The 23,657-nt window shown below is 42.1% G+C and overlaps 1 protein-coding gene across 5 annotated transcripts in view; it reads left to right on the top strand.

Moving 5' to 3' along the window:
* LOC109906607 (cGMP-specific 3',5'-cyclic phosphodiesterase) overlaps positions 1 to 23,657 on the top strand; it is a 95,431-nt gene that overhangs the window by 751 nt on the left and 71,023 nt on the right. The window contains exon 1 of one of the 5 annotated variants that reach the window (XM_031792207.1): positions 448 to 589. The exons of 1 other annotated variant lie outside the window; for it this stretch is intronic. Coding sequence is in view for 2 of the 4 variants with exons in the window: in XM_020504404.2 (XP_020359993.1) it covers positions 21,574 to 21,671 (98 nt within the window). In the remaining 2 variants the exon portion in view is untranslated. Of the gene's footprint in view, positions 1 to 447; positions 590 to 21,367; positions 21,672 to 21,763; positions 21,916 to 23,657 lie in introns of those variants that run through there. 3 more of the 5 variants (XM_020504404.2, XM_020504405.2, XM_031792206.1) reach the window with 3 other exon arrangements.

The raw sequence follows: 23,657 nt of genomic DNA, 5'->3' as shown, positions 1-23,657 counted from the left end.
GGCAGACGGAAAAACAACTTAAGTGGCCCCGCTGTCTCGGAGCGGGGGGCCTTTACGTCCCTATGATTTATATTCACTCACAGTCCAAGACTTTTCCAACATGTAGGCTTGTTTTTCCCAGTTCGCCTCCAGACTACATTTATTGTCCTTCGTTTGGCGTTTAGCGACGGTCGTGGCGTGGGTCTTTGTAACCTTGCTGCGTACGTCTCGTCTCTTGTCTTTCGCATTTTTGACAGCTCCCAGCTCATGCTTCAATTCGCCAGAAGCGTGGGGTCTCTTTTACGCGTTTCCCTATGTGCGTCCATGGTGATGTAAATACAATTTGAATAAACACATCACAGTAGACATCGCCAGTGGCTCCCAGGAACACAGCTGTTCGCAGAGTGAAGCCAATCTTCGTGGGAGTCGGTGTCCATGTCAGACCCTGGGAGGGAGAGATTCCTCTAAAAACATCTTTATTGAGACAGAAATACAAACCGTTGTGCAGCATCACCTCTGACCTCTAACCTTTTAGAGTGGACTATCCTGATTTGTCCAAACCCTGTGATGACTGGAGTCTGTATGGAGGAAGCTTAGGGCTTCCCTGCTGGTCAGTTTCCTTGTTAAACTCTAGAGACAGCATGCTTCTCTCTCCTTCTTTCTCTCTCCCATTCTCTCTCTCTCTCGGTCCACCAACTGTCTCTTCTCTGTTTGTCACCCATATTTACAAGGTTATTAAACACAAAAGGCACATCCTTCCCTACTAACTATGGGCCTATCCCTCTGTTTTTAACTAACCACAGTGCTTCATCAGAGGGATCAGCACTCTGCACATGTTGTTCTAGTTCTGCCCAAGACCTGGACTCGGGGGAGAATTCTTTGCATTGTTCTATTTACAGGCAAAGTATCCCTGCAGTCCTGCTGGCTTATCTGTGCCGTCAGGATGGGGGATAGGAGAGGCTTCCGTCACAGTAGATTACTGTACCTGATGCTGGGGATGATGTACCTGATGCTGGGGATGAGTTTGTTGTTTGCTCTGACGATAGGTGGCTTCTTCTTCACAGCTTTATGGTCCGTTCTGGTCTGTTGCTCATTCTGCCCTGAAAACCTAACAATCTGGTTTTGTTGGTCTGGTTGTGGAAATGTCTCTGGGGCATTTTGGATTTGTGCGTCCCTTGCTGGTGGTTTTGGTGCGGGTGTCTGTCCGTATCTTGATTGGTGTGGAGAGCTCTTTTATCTTCTGAAAGGGCTGAGTATGTTGATGGACAAAGTGTTTTCGATGTAACTGAGCAAGTGTTATAATAATTTGGTGGGTGCTTATATTTGTCCTGTGTTTCACACGCATGTGTGATGTGGACACGTGTTGTTTTTTTCCCACCCTGAGACACTCTCGGAGAGTGGGGTCACAGCCAGAGTCTGCCATTATCAGTGGCGACAGTGCAGCAATTAGGGTTAAGTGCCTTGCTCAATAGCACATAGGCAGATTTTTCACCTTGTCGGCTCAGGGATTCAAACTAGCAATCTTTCAGGTTATTGGCCCAGCACTCTAAATGTTAGGCTACCTGTGGCCAACACTGATTGTGTGTACATGCATGTAACACTGGAGCAGTGTCTCTTGACAGATGAGGTGTTTCTGACTAGAGGATTTTGATTGGTCAAATTAAAGAGATAATGGTCAACATTTAATTTCAGAATAACATTCCATCAGTCTTTGTCTTGCACTCTGCTCTCAAGTGGTGACACACCAGAATGGCCTGTTAACGGTGTCTTTTGCAATAAGATCTCATGGTTTGACAGCGTCTGACTTGAGTATTCCCAACCTGGTCTCAGAGCATATTGTATTATTCTGGATGTAAATCCAAGATACTCCATTTAGTATGATATTGTTTCGTATGGTATGTATTCATATGTGGATGTGCATCATCCATTTAGTATGATATATTACGAATTACAATTCAGATGACATGTTACAATTTGCAATTTGTATGATATGTTACGAATTTGTTGTGGCTAATGTTGGCTAGGTGGCTAATTTTAGCTAGGCTAGGGGATAAGGTTAGGGTTAGGTTAAAGGGTTTAACATTTGAGTTAAGTTTAGGCATTCATTTCGATTGGTAAATGAAGTGTTAAGGTTTGGTATTGAAGTAGTCAACTAGGTGGGACTTCCTATGGGTTAAGGAAGGATCACGTTATTCCATCCAGGTCAGGGTTCCCCAAATGGTGGTTTAATTTGTAATCTGAGCAAACTAATTAGAAATGTCATTTTTGTTTGTATTATTTATAACTTTCATTGTTGGACATAAAAGACTGTAAAAAAACACCAGGAAATCAGCTCCAAGTGATTTTTCTGTTCCCACATAATATAAAGACACGTGGTAGAAGAAGTAGTAGTCGAAGAAGAAAATTGACTACTTCAAAATGGAGACGGCCTCAATGGAGCTGCCCACAGACGCCACAGCGGGACAAATACAACGCTGTGATCTCTATACATTCCCATGCTACATTTACAGCCTCAACCCACCTTTCAAATCCATGACAAGATACACAAACGCGCTGGTGTGTCGCCTCTGTTTTATAAATACGTATTTGCTCAAAAGAAAAGCAATAAAAGGGGTCCATCCATTTTATTAATGGCTAAGTCAGCGGCTTCATTTGGATTAGGCCTGCAGGCCCTGCTTGGAAGTTATTACTTCATAATGCGATCATGTAAGCAACAGCCCATATGCTTCTCATCACAGGGGAATGGCATTCGTCCAGAGGGGAAAAGAGAAAGGCAAAGTTGAAAGATGCATATCTGATCTACAGTATGTCCCTCGGGAGACCGTTACATGTCTCACACACACACATACACGCGCACGCTCACACGCACACTCTCCCTTTCTCTCTGCTAATGGAGGGAGACCTCAGTGACGTCGTGGCGGCTGACATTTTTTGGGGAGGGGGGTTGAGGTTTCATGAGTCACTTTTTCCCTCAGGGGGTAGCAGAGCAGTGCCAAGTTCCCATTGTGTTCGTCCCAAATATCAATTTCTGGACGTGAGTTAAAAATAGCCAAGAAACGAGATGAGTAGAAGAGCCGTGGCCAAACAAGAGAAGAGGATGTAGATGTAGAAAAGGCCACTGCTGCTTAGTTTAGGTTGTATATGTAAGGTAGCATGGAATGGGGGCAAACGTTTCACACCCTCACACCTAAGGGGCTGGGGAGGTTTGACAGGGGGCCCCAGGAAAGAGGAAAAACATGACTTCAAGCTTTCAGGCTCTAAAAAAGTACTTCAGATTTGACTCGGGGGGGTAACGTGATTTAGTGCTACTGAAGTATAGCTCAAACACTTACACTGACCAGGCCCATGTGTTTCCTATGAGGTCTGAGCTACGATAGCGTGTCGCTGACGCTTGCCCTGTCAGACGGAAACTAAATCTAGGACACGTTTCCGCTCCCCCCCCGAGGTGAGCGTCTCGCTCTCGCACGTCTCAGCATTTATGCGAGGAAATTGAATTCAATAAATCTGTCTCGAGTGTGTGAGATTAAACAAAAAGGATGGAGGAGGAAGATGGAATATTTGATACCTAAATATGGCCATATCCATCTCTAGCACTCTCCTGTGTCATGCGCTCCGTTTTGTCCCCTGTCCTGGGCTAAGACGTGTGCGGGATGGAGGTTGCTGCTGGGAAGACGTGTCTGCGTCTGGTCTACGAGATCAGTGGTTCCCAACTCCAGTCCTCCAGTACTCCCCAACAGTACACATTTGTATTGTATCCCCAGACAAGCACACCTGCGGGGGGGTACTGGAAGACCGAAGTTGTGAACCACTGTATTAAATTACATGACAGGGGGGGTCCAAAGATTTTTAGGCCAATGATGGCTTCCTAAAGTGATATTTGATGTCAACCGGAATTTAAGCCAAGCAAAATGTTATACACGGAAACGCACCTGTGGAGAAATATTATTTGATATAAATATTAGAGGGCAAAATTGGTAACATAAATGTATTGCTGCTCAACACCGTAGGTAGGCTACTATATTTAGAAATAAATCTTGTTTAGTTGTACATGTGTCTCACCCTGGCCAAGAGGGGCTGTGACTAAACTCAATTCGGTACCATAGATCCGACTACACCACTCTAAGTTTACACCAAGAGCATAGGGAGCTCTAAATAGCATTTGTACCATAGGCTACACGGGTTATTTTAGTTAGGGATTGAGTGGAAGAACATGGAAGGAGTGTCTGAGGCAGGTCCCTCTTCGGTATGTTTGATTTCCCTCCAATTGTTAGTATCCATAAATTAACCAGTTAGCGGTGCACGAAAATGGAGGGAGGATGTAAAACAAAACCAGTTACACAATCAAATGAGACAAAAAAAACGGTTTCCGTGCAGGTGGAGGGAAAGCATGACGGCTAACTAACTCCGGGCATCGTCTATCAAATCATACTTCTCTTAACAAAACCGAGGCTTCCAAAAAAGAGCTCTGCCACAGCTTCAGTCAAATGTAGCGTCCCTCTCCCCAGCATCTTATCCCCTGGGCAGCCGCACCTCAGACAAGGAAAACAACGGTCATAAAAACAGGGTGGCAATCACATTTCTCAATTCGTCACGGTGTTAACAAGCACTCAACTAGGAGCACATACAGTGGGGAGAACAAGTATTTGATACACTGCCGATTTTGCAGGGTTTCCTACTTACAAAGCATGTAGAGGTCTGTAATTTGTATCATAGGTACACTTCAACTGTGAGAGACGGAATCTAAAACAAACATCCAGAAAATCACATTGTATGATTTTTAAGTAATTCATTTGCATTTTATTGCATGACATAGAAGTATTTGATCATCGACCAACCAGTAAGAATTCCCCACTGTATGTTAAAGCATGCACAGTAATCAAGGGCATTCATCACGCCTGTAACAAATCCCTAAAACCAAAACATTACAAACTGAACCATGTTTACCAGCCTCTCTCTAGAACCAAACATTAACCATGGGTTTATTAGCAATGTGGCAGCATCATTAATATCTATTAGATTGATTTTTTTTTTTTTGATTTGAAAGACCCGAGCCGAACCACCCAGGGGATGCTGGTGCTCTCTCTCTTTCCTTCTCTCTTTCCTTCTCTGTATCACCCTCTGTCTCAATTCAATTTCAATTTAAGGGGCTTTATTGGCATGGGAAACATATGTTTACATTGCCAAGGCAAGTGAAATAAACAATTTAAAAAATGAGCAGGAAACATTACACACAAATTTCCAAAAGAATAAAGACATTTCAAATGTCATTATGTCATTATGTCTCTCTCTCTCTCTCTCTCTCTCTCTCTCTCTCTCTCTCTCTCTCTCCCCGTCCTCTGTATATCGCTCTCTCTCACTCTCTCTGTCTCACCCCTTCTTTCCCGCTCGCTCACTCTCTCTTTATCTCTCATCTCCCTCTTCCCTGTCTCTCTGCCTCCCTCTTTGTCTCTTCTGCACAATCTCCCTCTCTACCTTTTCTGTATGTGTTTGTGCCTGCTAGACGACTGTGCCAACCAAGCATCCTGGGCATCTGGCTATACCCAGACAGACCTCCCTGGGCGCTGATGGATGCCCAAGAGCTGGCTCATCTCCAACACCCAGCCTGGCAGGCTGGCGCCTAATGCCACACATTCATCACCCACCACTGCCAGCCCCCAGAGCGACAGAGCTCTCTAGCCCCACAGCTCCACACACAGCTCAGACACAGCAGTGGGCTAATTCATTTAGGGTGTAGCTGGATCTGCCTGCCGGCTGCTTTCTGCCACTGCACCAGACACCAAGGCCTCTCTGTTGGAATTAATGGAGTTTTCATTTAATACATTTTTTTTTATCATCTAATAGAATGTGTCAAAATGGGAGGAATGAGTGTGATGGGTTGTTCTGCCTCACACACTGTGCTGGGAGAATTTCAGGAAGTGGCAGTTTACCCTCACAATAGTATTGTTGGAGCCATATTGAAAATGGTCATGTTGATGAAAATAACGTTGTGGAAACGCATTATTTGAAAATAAATTATGAACACCACTTGGTTCAAATATAAACATTTCTCCCTCTCTGTCATCACACGTGGCTGTTTCTCTTCCGACATCAAAATAAGAAACTGTTTTCCAGTTCAGCAAAGTTGACGTCAATTTGTCTTGTTGTTGCGTTACCTATCAACAGTGTTGATGTGATTTTGTCTTGTTGTTGCGTTACCTATCGACAGTGTTGATGTGATTTTGTCTTGTTGTTGCGTTACCTATCGACAGTGTTGATGTGATTTTTGTCTTGTTGTTGCGTTACCTATCGACAGTGTTGATGTGATTTTGTCTTGTTGTTGCGTTACCTATCGACAGTGTTGATGTGATTTTGTCTTGTTGTTGCGTTACCTATCGACAGAGTTGATGTGATTTTGTCTTGTTATTGCGTTACCTATCGACAGTGTTGATGTGATTTTGTCTTGTTGCGTTACCTATCGACAGAGTTGATGTGATTTTGTCTTGTTGTTGCGTTACCTATCGACAGAGTTGATGTGATTTTGTCTTGTTGTTGCGTTACCTATCGACAGTGTTGATGTGATTTTGTCTTGTTGTTGCGTTACCTATCGACAGAGTTGATGTGATTTTGTCTTGTTGTTGCGTTACCTATCGACAGTGTTGATGTGATTTTGTCTTGTTGCGTTACCTATCGACAGAGTTGATGTGATTTTGTCTTGTTGTTGCGTTACCTATCGACAGAGTTGATGTGATTTTGTCTTGTTGTTGCGTTACCTATCGGCAGAGTTGATGTGATTTTGTCTTGTTGCGTTACCTATCGACAGTGTTGATGTGATTTTGCCTTGTTGTTGCGTTACCTATCGACAGTGTTGATGTGATTTTGTCTTGTTGTTGTGCATGGAACTCCAACTAATGACAGTGTGTATCTCAGTAAAAACACCCCAGCATTAGGTCACTGATTTACTTATGGAAAGCTCTGTCAAAGGTGTCTTTTACCGACTGAAGTTCAGAACCACTTGCAGGGAATTAACAGGTTATTAGTCTGTTTAGACACGTATTACCTGATAACACTGTAATCTGGCAGTGCCTTGGGATAGGGTTACAGGAGAATGAGATAGGAGCATATTGTTATTACTACCTCAGTGAACAACAGAGAGTTCTAGGAATATGTTCCCAGAACTATTGTAACTCAAAGTGGAAATTGATATTAGTTTGTGTGTTATTATTCCCCATAATCTTGAGTTACTTGAAGTATTTGAAGAATTGACATGGTTTATCGGGAGTGGTTGACTGTGATCCTTGATGGCCGTGGCAGGTATCTACTGGTTGTAATCCAAGTCTTTAATCAGTGACTTGCTGATTAAGGCAAGTGATGGCTCTCAATGACATCAACTGGCATCAATTACCTACCAGGGAGAAAAGCTCATCAGTTGCACACTCGTTAAGCCCCACCGGATCCCCACAGTGGCAATTAGAAGAGCAATTAGGAGAACCCCGTCCCCATAAACCACATTAAGTTAGATAATCCAAGGACTCTTCTATCAAAGTAGGACAGGGCATGACAAACCTGTAGCCCTGTGCTACGTTGACTAGAGAGTGACATTTACACTAGTGTAGGGAGTCGGGAGTGCATGCGTGCATACTTGCATGTTAAGGACAGGTTAGACCAAGATTAACGTTGGCCGTGCACAGTAGATCCTCTGCTGGGTGTCAACAGAGATACTGTATGTAATGATGAGATGGTCTTGTCTCCGCCTAAACAATGGGAGTCGTCAACTTATCGGTCTGATTGTCGGTCTGCTTATTGCTGTATTCACCCGTGGACAGGGGTTGACCCTCTCGTCTACACATTGTTTGCAAGGCCTTTCCTATAACGTCATCATCCAATCCCTGTAGTATCTCCCCCAGAGGTCTGTAACTAGCAGCAGATATACCCATCCGTTGTTCGCCATCTGTGGCTCCATGCCTATATGAGAAATACACAACGATGACAAATGGGGGCATCATCGTGTTGCTGATACGCCTCCAGGAGGCTCTTCCTGAACCAACAAGGGGAAGGCAGGAAAGACTCAAAACCGCCACCTCTCACCCCCAGTTGCCAAGCAACAACGATCCTCCCACGATATCTGAAATTGTATAAGGAGCCTCGTCGTTACCAAATATGGATCATTAAAAGACCATTTAGGGTCTGATGTGTTTAGGCTTTTTTTCACATCTGGTATTCCAAAACGGAGAATATTATTACAAACAATTTTCAAGATAAATGAGAGATGTAAGGGAGTAAACATTGCGTTTGAACTTAGGATGTACTTAAAAGTTAGAGCACTCTTTTGTAAACATGCTAGAAATATTTGCAGTACCTATAGATAGGATCTTCTTTTAATATGATACGATATTATTACACGATGGATGGAGGTGTTTTGAAAACGTAAAAACAAACTTACTACAGTTGAGAGCCTGCCTGTTTTTCATTAACCTAAGCTGAACTGACTATCTGTGAGCTGCTGACGTTTTAGGAATGTACACGTGTTCCTCTCGGGATAGGCGTATCGTTACTTATAGTCCTATGTCCATAAGCAATGACACCATCCCTCTCTCTCTCTCTCTCTGTGTGTGTGTGTGTGTACGGTGGGACTTTGGTGTACAATCCTTTCCCAAGGTTTGTAAACACCTTTCAAGAAAGTGAGGGGCGTGGGACATAATTGTTGTACACACAGCACCAGGGGTGGAAAAAGTACTCAATTGTCATACTTGAATAAAAGTACAAAGTAAATGCTATAACATCAACTTCTTTATTAAGCAAACCAGACGGCACAATTTCTATTTATTTACGGACAACCCGGGACACACTCCAACACTCAGCCATTATTTACAAACACAGCATTAGTGTTTAGTGAGTCCGCCAGATCAGAGGCAGTCGGGATGACCACATGTTATAATGATAGGTGTGTGAATTGTACCATATTGCTGTCTTGCCTGCACATTCGAAATGTAACACGTACTTTAGGTTGTCGGGGGAAAATGTACGGGAGTAAAAAGTACATATTGTCTTTAGGAATATAGTGAAGTAAATGTAGAAGTTGTCAGCAATAGAAATAGTAAAGTACAAATAGTAAAGTACCCCCCCCCCAAAAAACGTCTTACAGTACCTTCAGAAAGTATTCACTCTCCATGACTTTTTCCACGTTTTGTTGTGTTACAGCCTGAATTTAAAATGGATTTACATGTACATGTTGTGTTGCAGGCCTACACACAATACCCCATCATTTCAAAGTGAATTGATGTTTTTTGAAATGTGCACAAATAAATCACCTGAAATGTCTTTCGTCAATAAGCATTCGTCCACTATGTTATGGCAAGCCTAAATAAGTTCAGGCGTAAAAATGTCCTTAATAAGTTGGATGGACTCACTCTGTGTGCAATAATAGTGTTTTTGTAGGACTACCTCATCTCTGTACCCCACACGTACAATTATCTGTAAAGTCCCTCAGTCGAGCAGTGAATTTCAAGCACAGATTCAACCACAAAGACCAGGGAGGTTTTCCAATGCCTTGCAGAGGGACACCTATTGGTTACAAAAAAGCAGATTGAATATCCATTTAAGCTTGGTGAAGTTATTGATTAGACATTGGATGGTGTATCAATACACCCAGTCACTAAAATGATACAGGCGCCCTTCCAAACTCAGTTGCCGGAGAAGAAGGAAACGACTCAGGGATTTCACCATGAGGCCAATGGTGACTTTAAAACAGTTAACAATGGCTGTGATGGGAGAAAACTGAGGATGGATAAACAACATTGTAGTTACTCCACAATACTAACCTAAATGGCAATGGCAAGACTTGCAAATGGCTGTCTAGCAATGATCAACAACCAACTTGACAGAGCTTGAATAATTTTAAAAAGATTCATGTGCAAATATTGTACAATCCAGTTGTGCAAAGCTCTTAGAGACTTACACATAAAGATATACAGCTGTAATCGCTGCAAAAGGTGATTTTGACTCAGGGGTGTGAATAATTATGTAAATTAGATATTTCTCTATTTCATTTTCAATAAATGTGTAAATATTTCTAAAAACATGTTTTCACTTTGTCATTATGGGGTATTGTGTGTAGGTGGGTGAGACAAAAAAAAAATGTGTAATCCATTTTGAATTCAGGCTGTAACACAAGAAATGTGCAATAAGGGGTATGAATACTTTCTGGAGGCACAGTAAGTGGTACTTCAAAGTATTTATACTTAGTTGCTTTACACCACTGCACAGCACCGTGAGATGGATGGTAAACACAGAAATTCTGCCTCCGATTGTTGGGAAGAAGACCTTGGTTGTATTCATTAGTGCACCTGTTACAAAACATTTCACAACAGAAAATAAGAAAAGTGTTTCTTATTGAACGCGTTTGGGAAGTTCCACTCCCTGCTTGTTTCAATCTGCTATCTTCTGTTTGATGCCTAATGAATTGGACCCTCAATGCTAACTCACTGTTTCTTAACAGAAGAGCAACATGTGACTCGAACAAAGCTTGGTGATAAAGAGGCTTCTGAGATTAGGAAATCATTATGCCTTACAAACCGGTCGATCTAGCCTAGCATACATCTCAAATGACCCTATTCCCTACAATATGGTGCACTACTTTTGTCCAGAGCCAGAACCACATACTAGAAAGACATACAGTATGGTCCTACTACTTTTGGCCAGAGCGCTGTACGTCTGCCTAGTATGTGGCACTGGCCAACATTAATGAACTATATGATTTGAGACAGGATTGATTTGCAGATAATACGTGTGTAAATCAGGTTACTACCATAGAGCCTCAAAGAGCAATCTGGTCTCAGGGCAATTCCTAGGATTTATTCCTCCATTTAGTATGCTATAGAAGTTAGGTTACATTATGAATGGAATAGTGGTTGTACAGTATCGAATGAAAGAAAATATAGTATTATACATATTACCCAGTCGTTCAATAGCATAGGAATTGGATGGTATAACTTATCATGCCCCTTGGAGGACATATAGTATTATACGTCTTTCTCTGATACCATGTTCCTTATTGCGTTGTAAAAAAATATATTGAGAATTACGGTGAGAATTTAGGTTGGTGGTTACGAGAACTAACGGCAAATGTTAGGATAGTTTACGTAAATGGTTAGGATGACTTTTAAACGACAGAAGTTGGCAGAATGTACATAGCAGGTTAGTTGAATTGGGTTAAGGTTAACATCAGGGTTAGGGGAAGTTCTCTCCGACACGACTCTTTGTATTGTTAGACGGTCCACTGTACAAGTCCAATCTCCCTACTTTCGTTTCTGTCTGAATAAACGAGAACATTAATATGTATAATTTGTCTTGGAGGTGCTCAGAAATACATTGAGTATTGGCTCACGCATAGGTTGCCCTTCTGGTGAGCAATGTGTTGTGAGGCGGTGTGTGTAATAACGTTACCCCCGGGCTGTGCAAAGATAATGTTTGGTTATCTAACTCAGCGATTCTCAACTGGTTCAGACTGGAGTGGGTCGAGAGTGTCTTATAAGAAAAAAAGAATACAAAAAAATACATGTATTTATATGCAGTATCTATTTCGCGGATTTGTTTGATTTTGTGGTCTAAAACCAGTGAGTTTAACGTTCTTCATCAAGAATATGGGCAAAATACAATTATTAACAAGGAGAATGTGGGACTGTTGTTCCTTGTCATATAATTGGTAGATTTACTATCCGTATAGCATTTTGGGAACAATAAAAAAAATTACGATGTAAATATTGGGGAACCTGGTCAATTTGGGTTCCGAGGTCAAAAAAATAAATTGAGAACTACTGATCCAATTTAATTAGTGAGTTTCCGATTTTTTCCACAGTGTTGCTTTCCCACCAAGCAAGCACCTTTTCCACACAAGCTCATGCTTGAACGCACTCACATGCACATGCGCACACAGTGTATATGCACACACACATGCACACACACACACATTAAATAAATGTTTAGGGGTAGGTTAACAACAGATCACCCCATTCTGATATGTTATTCCTTTTTTCTTTCTGTCTGGGAAATTGTATAGGCTGGAGGCAGATTCATGACCATACCATAAGATCAGTCTTTTTTGCCTGAAAAGTGAGTTTGAAAACATTCATCATTGTATGTATGTGTATGCGTGTGTGTGTCTGTGTGTGTACGTGTGTGTGTGTGTGTATGTACGTGTGTGCGCGTGTGTGTTTTTGTGCGTGCACACATGCATGTGTGTGTGTGTGCGTGAGTGTGCTCGTGTAATGTGTCCAATGAGTAGTGTGAGTGATTTGGAGATCATGCATCAAGAGGCTCTGTAATCAATCAACACATTCACTAATCAACACAGACAAGGACAGAGATTACTTTCCATGACATTCACACTAAGATTAGTGGTCCCTGAGCCATATATATATATAGCATACAAAGCTTTGGAAGCTATCCTTCATGTTGGCACTAATTGCTCCATGACAATGACATTCTAATTTGCATTCTGTCTTGGAACATGTTGGAGCCAAGATGACATTCTAATTTGCATTCTGCCTTGGAACATGTTGGAGCCAAGATGGCGCCCGTTAACATTTTTAAGCTCCAACTGGGTTCCCTGGCTTGTCCACTATGGCTGTCTGTGAACTCTAATAGCCCATTCCTCCTCAACAGAACCTAGGTCGCACAGACGACTGATGGGAAACTCGGGTCCACTTCTTTTTCCATTATGCTTCACCGAGTCCCCACGAGTCACACAAATCCATCCATTATGTTGACACATGTCCCCATAAACCACTTTAGATTGTATTAACCAAGGAACCGTCCTATCAAAACAGGAACGGGAATAAATGTATTTCTTCTCATGGGGATCATCTAACAAAATGCAGAGTTCAGACAGAGGTAACTGATAATATGTTACAGTGTGATGCTGTATATGATGCAGTATCACAGCATGATGCAGTTTAATGCAGTATGATGTAGTATGTGCAGTTCCCATCCTGACAGACACCTAGTTAAGTTTGCTGATGACACTGCCTTGATCAGCCTGTTGCATGATGACGAGGAACACCATGGCCCGGGGTCCTAGATGACTTTTTAGAGGGGTGTGACGGATCACACTTGGTCCTCAATACCAACAAGACCAAAGAGATGTGCATAGGCTTCAGGAAGCAAACAACACCTACCTCTGCAACATCTATCAGAGGTCAGAACATAGAGGAATACAAATATCTGGGTGTCCTCTTGGACAATAAACTTCGGTTGAGTAAATTAACAGACCTGATCTACAAAAAGAGTCAACAGAGACTGTACTTTCTCAAAAACCTGGTATCTTTTAATGTTGACTGTACTATACAGACTCTGTTTTACAAATATTTTATTGAGAGTATTTTAACTTTTTGTATTGCTTGTTGGTTTGGCAATGCCACTGTCAGTCAGAAAATATGCTGAGAATACAATTTTTTGTATTTTTTATAATTTTTTAAATTTCACTTCACCAATTTGGACTATTTTGTGTATGTCTATTATATACAATTCAAATAAATTACAGGTTAAATTACAACAAAATAGGAAAAACGCCAAGGGGGATGAATACTTTTGCAAGGCACTGTATATCAGTAAGATGCAGTATTACAGTGTGATGCAGTATATGATGCAGGGTTACAGTATGATGCAGTATTACAGTATGATGCAGTATATGATGCAGTATTAAAGCATGATGCAGTATATGAGGCAGTATTACAGTAAGATGTAGTATTACAGTATAATGATGCAGTATATGATGCAGGTATTACAGTATGATGCAGTATATGAGGCAGTATTACAGTAAGATGCAGTATTACAGTATAATGATGCAGTATTACATTATGATTCAGTATTACAGTATAATGCAGTATTAAAGTGTGTGCAGTATTACAGTATGATGAAGTATTACAGTGTGATGCAGTATATGAGGCATTATTACAGTAAGATGCAGTATTACAGTATAATGATGCAGTATTACAGTATTATGCAGTATTACAGTGGGATGCAGTATATGAGGCAGTATTACAGTAAGATGCAGTATTACAGTATAATGATGCAGTATTACATTATGATTCAGTATTACAGTATAATGCAGTATTACAGTGTGTGCAGTATTACAGTATGATGAAGTATTACAGTGTGATGCAGTATATGAGGCAGTATTACAGTAAGATGCAGTATTACAGTATAATGATGCAGTATTACAGTATGATGCAGTATTACAGTGTGATGCAGTATATGAGGCAGTATTACAGTAAGATGCAGGATTACAGTATAATGATGCGGTATATGAGGCAGTATATGATGCAGTATTACAGTATGACACAGTATATGATGCAGTATTACAGTATGATGCAGTATATGAGGCAGTATTACAGTAAGATGCAGTATTATAGTAAGATGCAGTATTACAGTATAATGATGCAGTATTACAGTATGATGCAGTATTACAGTAAGATGCAGTTTTACAGTATGATGCAGCATTACAGTATGATGCAGAATATGATGCAGTATTATAATGCTATGCAGTATGGGAGGCAGTATTACAGTGCGATGCAGTATATGAGGCAGTATTACAGCAAGGTGCAGTATTACAGTATAACGATGCAGTATTACAGTGTGATGCAGTATTACAGTGCAATGCAGTATGTGAGGCAGTATTACAGTAAGATGCAGGATTACAGTATAATGATGCAGTATTACAGTATGATGCAGTATATGAGGCAGTATTACAGTATGACGCAGTATATGATGCAGTATTACAGTAAGATGCAGTATTACAGTATAATGATGCAGTATTACAGTATAATGCAGTATTACAGTATATGAGGCAGTATTACAGTATGACGCAGTATATGATGCAGTATTACAGTATGATACAGTATATGAGGCAGTATTACAGTAAGGTGCGGTATTACAGTATAACGATGCAGTATTACAGTGTGATGCCGTATGAGACTGTAGATATGTGGAATTATTACTCTATCTACCAACAGATGCAGATACTGTAGATCCCAGATGGGTAGGTCCACTGTGAGTTTAGATCTCTCCTTTAGAATGATGGACTGTAATATATCAGGCTGGTAATTGGGATGTCTGACAAGCACCCTTTGATGTTGAGATGGATGAACATACATGGGAAACTGAGCGCATTGAGTCATTCCCAGACATGGTCTGTTTCAGAGCCAAATTCCTCTGGTTTACAAATAATAGGGAAAGGCCATTGTTAGTGCACCTACTATATTTATGGTGGAAGGGAAGGCATAGAAATACACGTAATTGATGCAGAAATACACGTTTGATGTCATTAAAATAGCATGTGCTGTATAGGCATACTAGAATTCTCTCAGGCAAGGCTGTCAGAGCTGTAGCTGGACTGGTTATTCCAACGTTACAGGATAACTAAAACTGCTCAAAATGTCACTAATGAGTAACATGATATCCCTTCATCCTGATTGAGTAGTCCATTAAATGTTTTTACACCACCTGTTTGCAGCTGAAGTTTCTCTCACCAAACCCATTAGGGGTGTATTCAAGGTAACATCAGTACTGTTGCAGCTAAAACACAGTATTCTATCACTTTTTCATTTTAGCCCCGGAACAGGGAACATTGGCAATGTACAGCTTATTCAAGTGATCTTGTTTTTTCAGTTTCAGTTTAATTTCCAGTTTCTTGTCAGTGACTGACTACGTGTGTTAAAAAAGCATCTGCTGCGTATGATGATGATGATGATAATGATCACAAAAACTTGAATCAGTTTTGAGCAGCGGGTGCTACACATTAGCAGTGGATGGCTTCCCTCGTCAGGATGTAAAACACCTGTACCCTTGCAGTACAGCTCTATACACAGTAAAGGCAATCCATTACTGCCGACTACCTGCATCTACTACACATTATGTGATATTACTTTGACGCTGGGAAAGGCTTGTGGAAACCCTGTGCCAGATGACTCAAATGTAAATGTGAAAATGTAAATGCAGTCGGTTTCACTCGTAAACGTCAGTCATTCTGAAGCGCCGTGACAACACTGCAATGGGAGAAGTGCTACGTGCAGAGATGGGGGGGGGGGGGGGGGGGATACGTGAAGATACAAGATACTCTAAAGACCAATGTATCAAGCTAAAATGCAAGATATTTATGCAAGTTAACAAGATACTCTAAAGACCAATGTTACAAGCTAAAATGCAAGATACTTATGCAAGTGCACACCTTCACGACGACAACATGTTCAGTAATGGTAAACAAAAAACATTGACTGTGATATGTGGTTGTTAATCTACCGTAGTTGAATGCACTGACTATAAGTACCTCTGGATAAATAACCCAGTCTCTCTTTTTCTCACCCTCCTGGTTTTGAGCCTTGCCTGTCCTGACTTGGAGCCGCCTGCCTGACCACTCTGACTGCTCCTGAGCCTGCCTGCCGACCTGTACCTTTGCCCCACCTCTGGATATTTGACCTCTGCCTACCCTGACCCTGAGTCTGCCTGCCATCCAGTGCCATTGCCCCACCTCTGTTTTACTGACCCCTGCCTTGACCTGTCTATTGCCTGCCCCTGTTGGAGTTAATTCGACGTTGTCTGCATCTGGGTCTTACCTTCACACCTGATACACTGGGTGTTATTATTGGCCTAGTTTCTGGGCGGAGCTCATTAGAATAATACCCAATGTGCTTTGCAAGTGTTAATTTTCATATGTACGTACATTTTAGTCTTTTAGCAAACACTCTTATCAGTGCCATCAGTCTCATGATACCACTGCAGGGTGAAAGGGGACACACATTTTGAAACGCTATACATTTTTTTATTTAAAAGTATTTTGTATTTTGAAAATACAAATTACACGTCTAAGTATTTTTTTAACCAAATACATTGGATCGTAGTTCAGGCCAGTGTAACACAAATGACAAAATACTTAAAGGTATTTCAAATGTAATTCAATACAGTATATATCAAATACAAGTAGCAGAAATCTCTGGCTACATGTTATTACAGCTGCAGGTGCACTGACAAATCCAGCACATTGAGTTTTTATGCATAATCTGCATAATATTCATCAAGTGTGTTTATGTGTGTGACGCTTAAAGGCCATGTATTCAAATGAATCTTGTCAAATGCCTCTCGCTCATAATTTTGCCCCCAGGGAGGTGTTGCAGCGATTATAAAATCACTCAAGAAAAACTTGCTCTGTCAGAAAGACGATGAAAGGTTCACTGGCCCCTATGGCTTCTCCCTGGTTTGTTTGTCGAAGCAGGACACACACACAGGCATGCTCACACACTTGCATGCACTCACAACCATCCACCTACTCATTCACTCACATGTAAACACACACACACACACAGACACACACACACACACACACACACACACACACACACACACACACACACACACACACACACACACACACACACACACACACACACGAATGCACACAGGCGTCAGGCTCGCAAGCACAAACACACACACACCTCAAACTGATCAGACAATAGTGGTAATAGAATGACCATAATAACTATTTTTCAATTCAAACCCTTTGGAAAATGAGGGTCAACTTCCTTCTCCCTGGTTCTTTGTGGAAAACGAGATCCATTTTAGCCCGTCTAATGTCAACAAAACGATGGTTGTTGCTATGTACGGCTATATTTCCGGTACCCTTTTGTACATTTGAACACTAGTAGGACCAATATACCTTTTATCAGGGCTCTAAAGCAATACTAGTTGTGCCCCCCACCCCACCCCATGGATTTAAAATTCCCCCTTTAGGCAGGTCATCCTCAAGCCGGTCCTGATGTCAAGGCTCAGGAGAGGAAGAAGAGGACAGAAACGAACCATGACTGATATTGCTCTGCAAATGGAAATGTGCTCTTTCTGAGTGAGTGGGCTTCCAGCGGCTCAGGAAATGACTTTCTTTTGTCTGGAACAACTTAGTGATCCCCCCCCCCCAGTCTTCCACTGTAAACACACGGTTCCAAGCAATAGAGAACAGTTGTATAACATTGGGAACCGGGTTCTCGGAGAACATTGAAACAGAACAGGCCCCTAAGCTGCTTCGGACAGACAGGCAGAGGTAGTAGGTCATCTCGTTCAGTTAGGAGTTCGTCCCAGAAACCAACCCTCCCCCGGGACTGTGAACTTAAACCTCTTTTTCTCTCGTCCAATTTGATTTACCAGTGACCGTGTGCTCCGGGCTGACGTTCTACAGAGACGGTTCTGTGTTTTGTCAAATATGGAGAGGAAGCATGGAAAGTAGCCATTACGGCCCAGACCCATGCTTCTTCGCTACTCTGCCTGCCTGCACATATTTCAGCACACAAACTGGCCTGCATAGAGAGAGATATTCTAATCTAAGCTATTCTATGGGGCATTTCGAAGCCGATACTTCTCACATTGTTCATCTTGTGTTAGTAGTATATGTCAGAGGGGTAGACCTGTTATGTACTGTACCTGCGATATCTGAAGGACCATGAAATTGCAACAGGACAAAACATCACACTTAGCTTACATTGAGTACATGATAAGTACTCCTACTATACGAAGGATAAGAATAACGGTATGAGTGCTCTACGGCACACATTAAAGCCGTTCTCCAGACAACACAGTTAGTCTGATCATCTCTGTGTTCTTTTCCTACCATCTGTCTGTACCAATAATGACAAAACACCAGTAACAGCAGAATAATCACCTGTAATAACATCTTTATAGTGCAGTGAGTGAACACTGAGTTACATTGAGTCTCCATTTAGAACAAGAGAATATAGGCCTTCTACCCCATGGTCTTTTCCCATTATGAGCCACAGCCATAAAGTAGCGTCCCTCCATGTTTCAGAATAACTCATGTTTACTTAATGGCTCCACTGGAAAAGCCTGCAGGGCAAAGTCCACCGGAGAGGAGCTAAGAATGGGTCGAGTTGAGGTAGAGAGATCCCACAGGCTCTGTGTGTGTCTCTGTGTGTGTGTTTGTGTGTGTGTGTGTGCACTCGAGTGAGTGTGTGAGAGAGAGGGAGGGGGGAGTAGTGGATAGTGTGTGTATAAACTGTGTATGTATTAGATTGTGTTGGTGCAAGCTACTGCCCACTGTGGTTAAGAAGTAGGATTGTTTCCCTATGATAGCAGTGTGTGTGTGGTGCACTTCACTCAGCATTGCTTCCATGATAGGAATGTACAGTATATGGAAAGTTTTACTGCAGCGGGGTTATCTCTCAGAGTACAACTGAAGGCCACGTTTACAATAGGGAGCTGGCTGTTTAAGCTAGAGTGGGGAATTATATGGTGGAGAGGGGCGTGTTGTTTGACTTGTGAGTGAAGGCCGAGTCATCACACCCAACCTCTCTCTGTCTGCTGAGTGACTACACCTGGACAGTGTTCCTGTGAAGGACATACACACACTTGCGAGCGTGTAAACACACACAACAACGCACGCACACACACAACCAATACACTTCCAGAATGACTCCTATGCTTTCAAGGTCCCCAGACTGGTCTCATAGACATCGTAAACGTAAATCCAGGACACTCAAATTAGTATGAAATGTTACATGAGACAAAAGGAGAGTGGTTGGGCGTATAACGCGAACGTCTGGCAACCCAAACTCCTAACTTTAACCCCTAACACATATTCTTCCGGCATTGGGGACTAACCCAAAGCATTTTCTTGTACTTCTATACATTTTTCCATGTCTAATGTGTATTCATGTGATATTTGAGTGACTCAAACATTATTACAAACCGACGATTCCCTACCCAATTCTGAAATTGCACCTTGTGCATTCTACTATCACATCTTTCAAGAGTAAGTTGGAAAGTCGGACTGAGTTCCTTAAAAACCCCACAGTTTGGGAACCACTGCCCTAGCCTAGCTAACGTTAGCGTTAGCCACCTAGCCACCCCTAGCTGACATTAGCCACAACAAATTAGAATTCGTAACATATCATACATTTAGCAAATTAGAAACATATTGTACATTTTGCAAATTCGCAACATATTTTACGGTTTGCAAATTTGTTACATTGTATGAATTGTCATTTGTAACATGTCATATGCAATGGATGATGGACATCCACAAATGAATACATACCATACGAAATGTAACGTATTATACTAAATGCTCTGGGACCACTTTGCAGCAGAATGACAGACAGTGAGATTTAGAGAGAGACCTGACAAGTCTAGACCAGCTAGGTTTTGAAACACACACTGTTGGAACATCTGGAAGAGAGCCCAGGGTGGCCCTGTTTGTGTGTGTGTGTGTGTGTGTGCGTTTGTGTGTGCGCGTGTGTGTGTGTGTGTGTGTGTGTGTGCGTTTGTGTGTGCGCGTGTGCGTATGTGTGTGTATGCATGCGTGTGCGTGTGTGTATGTACGTGTGTGTCCTGGGCATATATGTGTTAATTTTGGGGAAGGGTCCCACTATCAGATCCCACTATCAGATAGACTGGATGCCTAATGTTCTGGGCTGTCCAGATTCTCTAGTAGGAGGCCAGGGAGCTCCCATATGCCTGGGGAGCGGGTCCTGTGCTCCCAGGGGTAAAAGAGATGCCATCTGCTGGGTAAGGTAACACCACAGTATCAGCATGGTCCCACTGGCTGGACACCAGAGATACACATGATCTAAAGGGCCTGCGACAATGAATAGTATATAGTGGAGGCCATTACTATTTGTCAATTCAGTGTGGGCCTCCGAAATGGGCTGGGGAGTTCAATGGAGCATGTTCAGTGATTGATTGTATTGAGACGGCACACTTGGTGGTTCGTATTCATAAAGCGTCTTAGAGTAGGAGTGCTGATCTAGGAACAATTTGGCTTTTTTGGTAATAATGCATTGTATTATATGGATGGGAGGGGGCCTGATCTTAGATCAGCATTCCCAATCTGGGATATTTTTTGTATTAATAAGGGCTAGCAACTTTAAATACAGATTTTAGTTGTTGTTGAGGAGAACCAGTGGGTCATCCCTCCTTGCAATAGGCTTCCTTGTAGTTGGTATTGATTGTTTTGCCCTTGTATCAGCATTCACCAACACCCACTCAAATATATGAGGCAAGTAAGGTAATTTGAGTGTAAGGAAGGAGCCACAACTCATGCTGTATGTTAAATAGTTCCATGTATTCATGAGAATATGCACATGGTGAAAATGTCAATCTATTTGGTTGACAGTTAGGCTTAAAATATGTTCTTCTGACTTATCGAGGGCACATTTGAACCATCTTCCATTAATTAACTTAGTTCACTGATGTGAAAATCTCTGCCATCCTGGATATGTACACATATTATTGTAAATTATGCCCTTTGATGTAAACCCATATCTACTTTTCTGTCAAATAAAACATACAAACAAATCACAAGAAAACATCGCTTTTCCATTTTGGAATTTAGAATCCGTTATTGGAGGGAGGGGGGGGGGGCATGTTGCTGAGGCGATGTTGCTGCGCAAAGGCAATGAGACTCTTGCAGAAGTCTACCCACAGGCGCTCACAATGTAGGAAGCGCTCGCTTGAAAACAGATTGCCACCACACACACTGCTTGTCAGTGACTGATATTATTTGCTTCCATCTTCGGAGTGTTGATGGTAATCTGATTAATTTGAGGAATTTTGGCTCTGAGCATGGAGGGCTGCTATCTCCCCGAATACGAAAGGATGGAAGCGTGGCTTGACGACCACTTGGAGTTCGCTCACTCCTACTTTGTCAGGAAGGCTACAAGGTAAGCGCGGGGTGAGATTTAAGTCGTAACTGATTAATTGCATTTCCGAAACAGGGATAGCTCATTTTCTGATACATCCTCGCTGTCTATTATATGTGAATCAATCTGAGCGATAATTAATGTGTTCCTGAGTTGAAACATCCTGAGTTGTTTCAACGTAAAACGACATGCTACTAACGTTACTGTATTATTGCCCCGGACCATCGGCACTATAGCAAGAGAAAATAGCAAGAGAATTGAGAGCGTAAGTGAAATCATTAACCTTTATTCGGGCGATTCCATTCCACGCTGTTCCAAAAAGCGCAGTTAATTAAAAGTTAAACACGTTTTGTTGTGTTACCACACAACTTCTGGAATAGATGCTATTGACCTTATTAGTTGTTTTGGTTTTATTCTAACATAAAGGTGTTATGGCATGTTTTGACATATCGCAGTGGCTCGTGTGCAGTTTGTGTTACTGTTTAGATAAGACATTATAGGCTGGATACATTTGCCTAGATTGCAATCAGAACCTAAAAGGACAATTAGTTCATGTTTAGACATACAGTCAGTAAACAGTCATTATTTACAGTATTTTATCTCACAGCAGCACACTATAAATTCCTGGGTGAGGTGCCAGTTGTAGCAAGCCAGCAGCCTTACTGTCATTAAGGGCATATTCTGTCCATATAGTGAGGCTGGCACCTTGGCATCACAACTATCAGTCCTAGTTTCGTTTCGAGTTTCAAGTTGTATTGTCACTTGCACAAGTACAGTGAAATGCCTTCCTTGAAACATCCAAACCCGACGATGCAGTGATCAATATCAATGTGGCACAACAACAATAATAACACAAGGAAGAACAAAAAACACAATAAATAAACATACGAAATAAGAAGAACACGAGAAAGTACGAAGCTTTATACGGTGTCAGTTCCAATACCGTACAATGTGTGGGGATACTGGAGTGGAAGAGGTAGATATATTTAGAGGTAAGGTGACTAGGCATCAGGATATATGACAAACAGAGGAGCAGCAGCATACATGACGATTGTATGTGAGTGTGTGTAGAGTCAGTATACATGTTTGTGCAGGTTATGTGTGTGTGTTGGAGTGTCAGTGTGTGTGAGTTTGTAGAGTCCTGTGAGTGTGTGTAGAGTCAGTATACATGTTTGTGCAGGTTATGTGTGTGTGTTGGAGTGTCAGTGGGCGTGAGTGTGTAGAGTCCTGTGAGTGTGTGTAGAGTCAGTATACATGTTTGTGCAGGTTATGTGTGTGTGTTGGAGTGTCAGTGTGCGTGAGTGTGTAGAGTCCTGTGAGTGTGTGTAGAGTCAGTATACATGTTTGTGCAGGTTATGTGTGTGTGTTGGAGTGTCAGTGTGCGTGAGAGTGTAGAGTCCTGTGAGCGTGTGTAGAGTCAGTATACATGTTTGTGCAGGTTATGTGTGTGTGTTGGAGTGTCAGTGTGCGTGAGTGTGTAGAGTCCTGTGAGTGTGTGTAGAGTCAGTATACATGTTTGTGCAGGTTATGTGTGTGTGTTGGAGTGTCAGTGTGCGTGAGTGTGTAGAGTCCTGTGAGTGTGCATAGAGACAGAGCAACAACAACAAAAAGGAGTACAAGGGTCAACTCAGATAGTTTGTGTAGCCATTCTTTTAGCTATTTAGAAGTCTTATGGTTTGGGGGATAGAAGCTGTTCCGGCTGCATATTGGCACCTGTACCACCTGCCGTGCGGAAAGCAGAGAGAACAGTCTATGGCTTGCGTGGCTGGAGTCTTTAACGATTTTCCGGGTCTCCTTTTCACACCGCCTGATAAAAAGGTCCTGGAAGGCAGGGAGCTCGGCCCCAGTGATGTACTGGGCTGTCCGTACCACCTTCTGTAGAGCCATCCGATCGAGGGCGGTGCCGTTGCCATACCAAGTAGAGATGCAACCGGTCAAGATGCTCTCAATGGTGCAGCTGTAGAACTTTCTGAGGATTTGAGGGCCCGTGCCAAACTTTTTCAACCT

The sequence above is a fragment of the Oncorhynchus kisutch genome, linkage group LG16, assembly GCF_002021735.2.
Source record: "Oncorhynchus kisutch isolate 150728-3 linkage group LG16, Okis_V2, whole genome shotgun sequence".
Classification (NCBI taxonomy): Eukaryota; Metazoa; Chordata; class Actinopteri; order Salmoniformes; family Salmonidae; genus Oncorhynchus; species Oncorhynchus kisutch.
The sequence above is the reverse complement of the archived record's forward strand: the minus strand, read 5'-3'. Positions and strand labels throughout refer to the sequence as shown.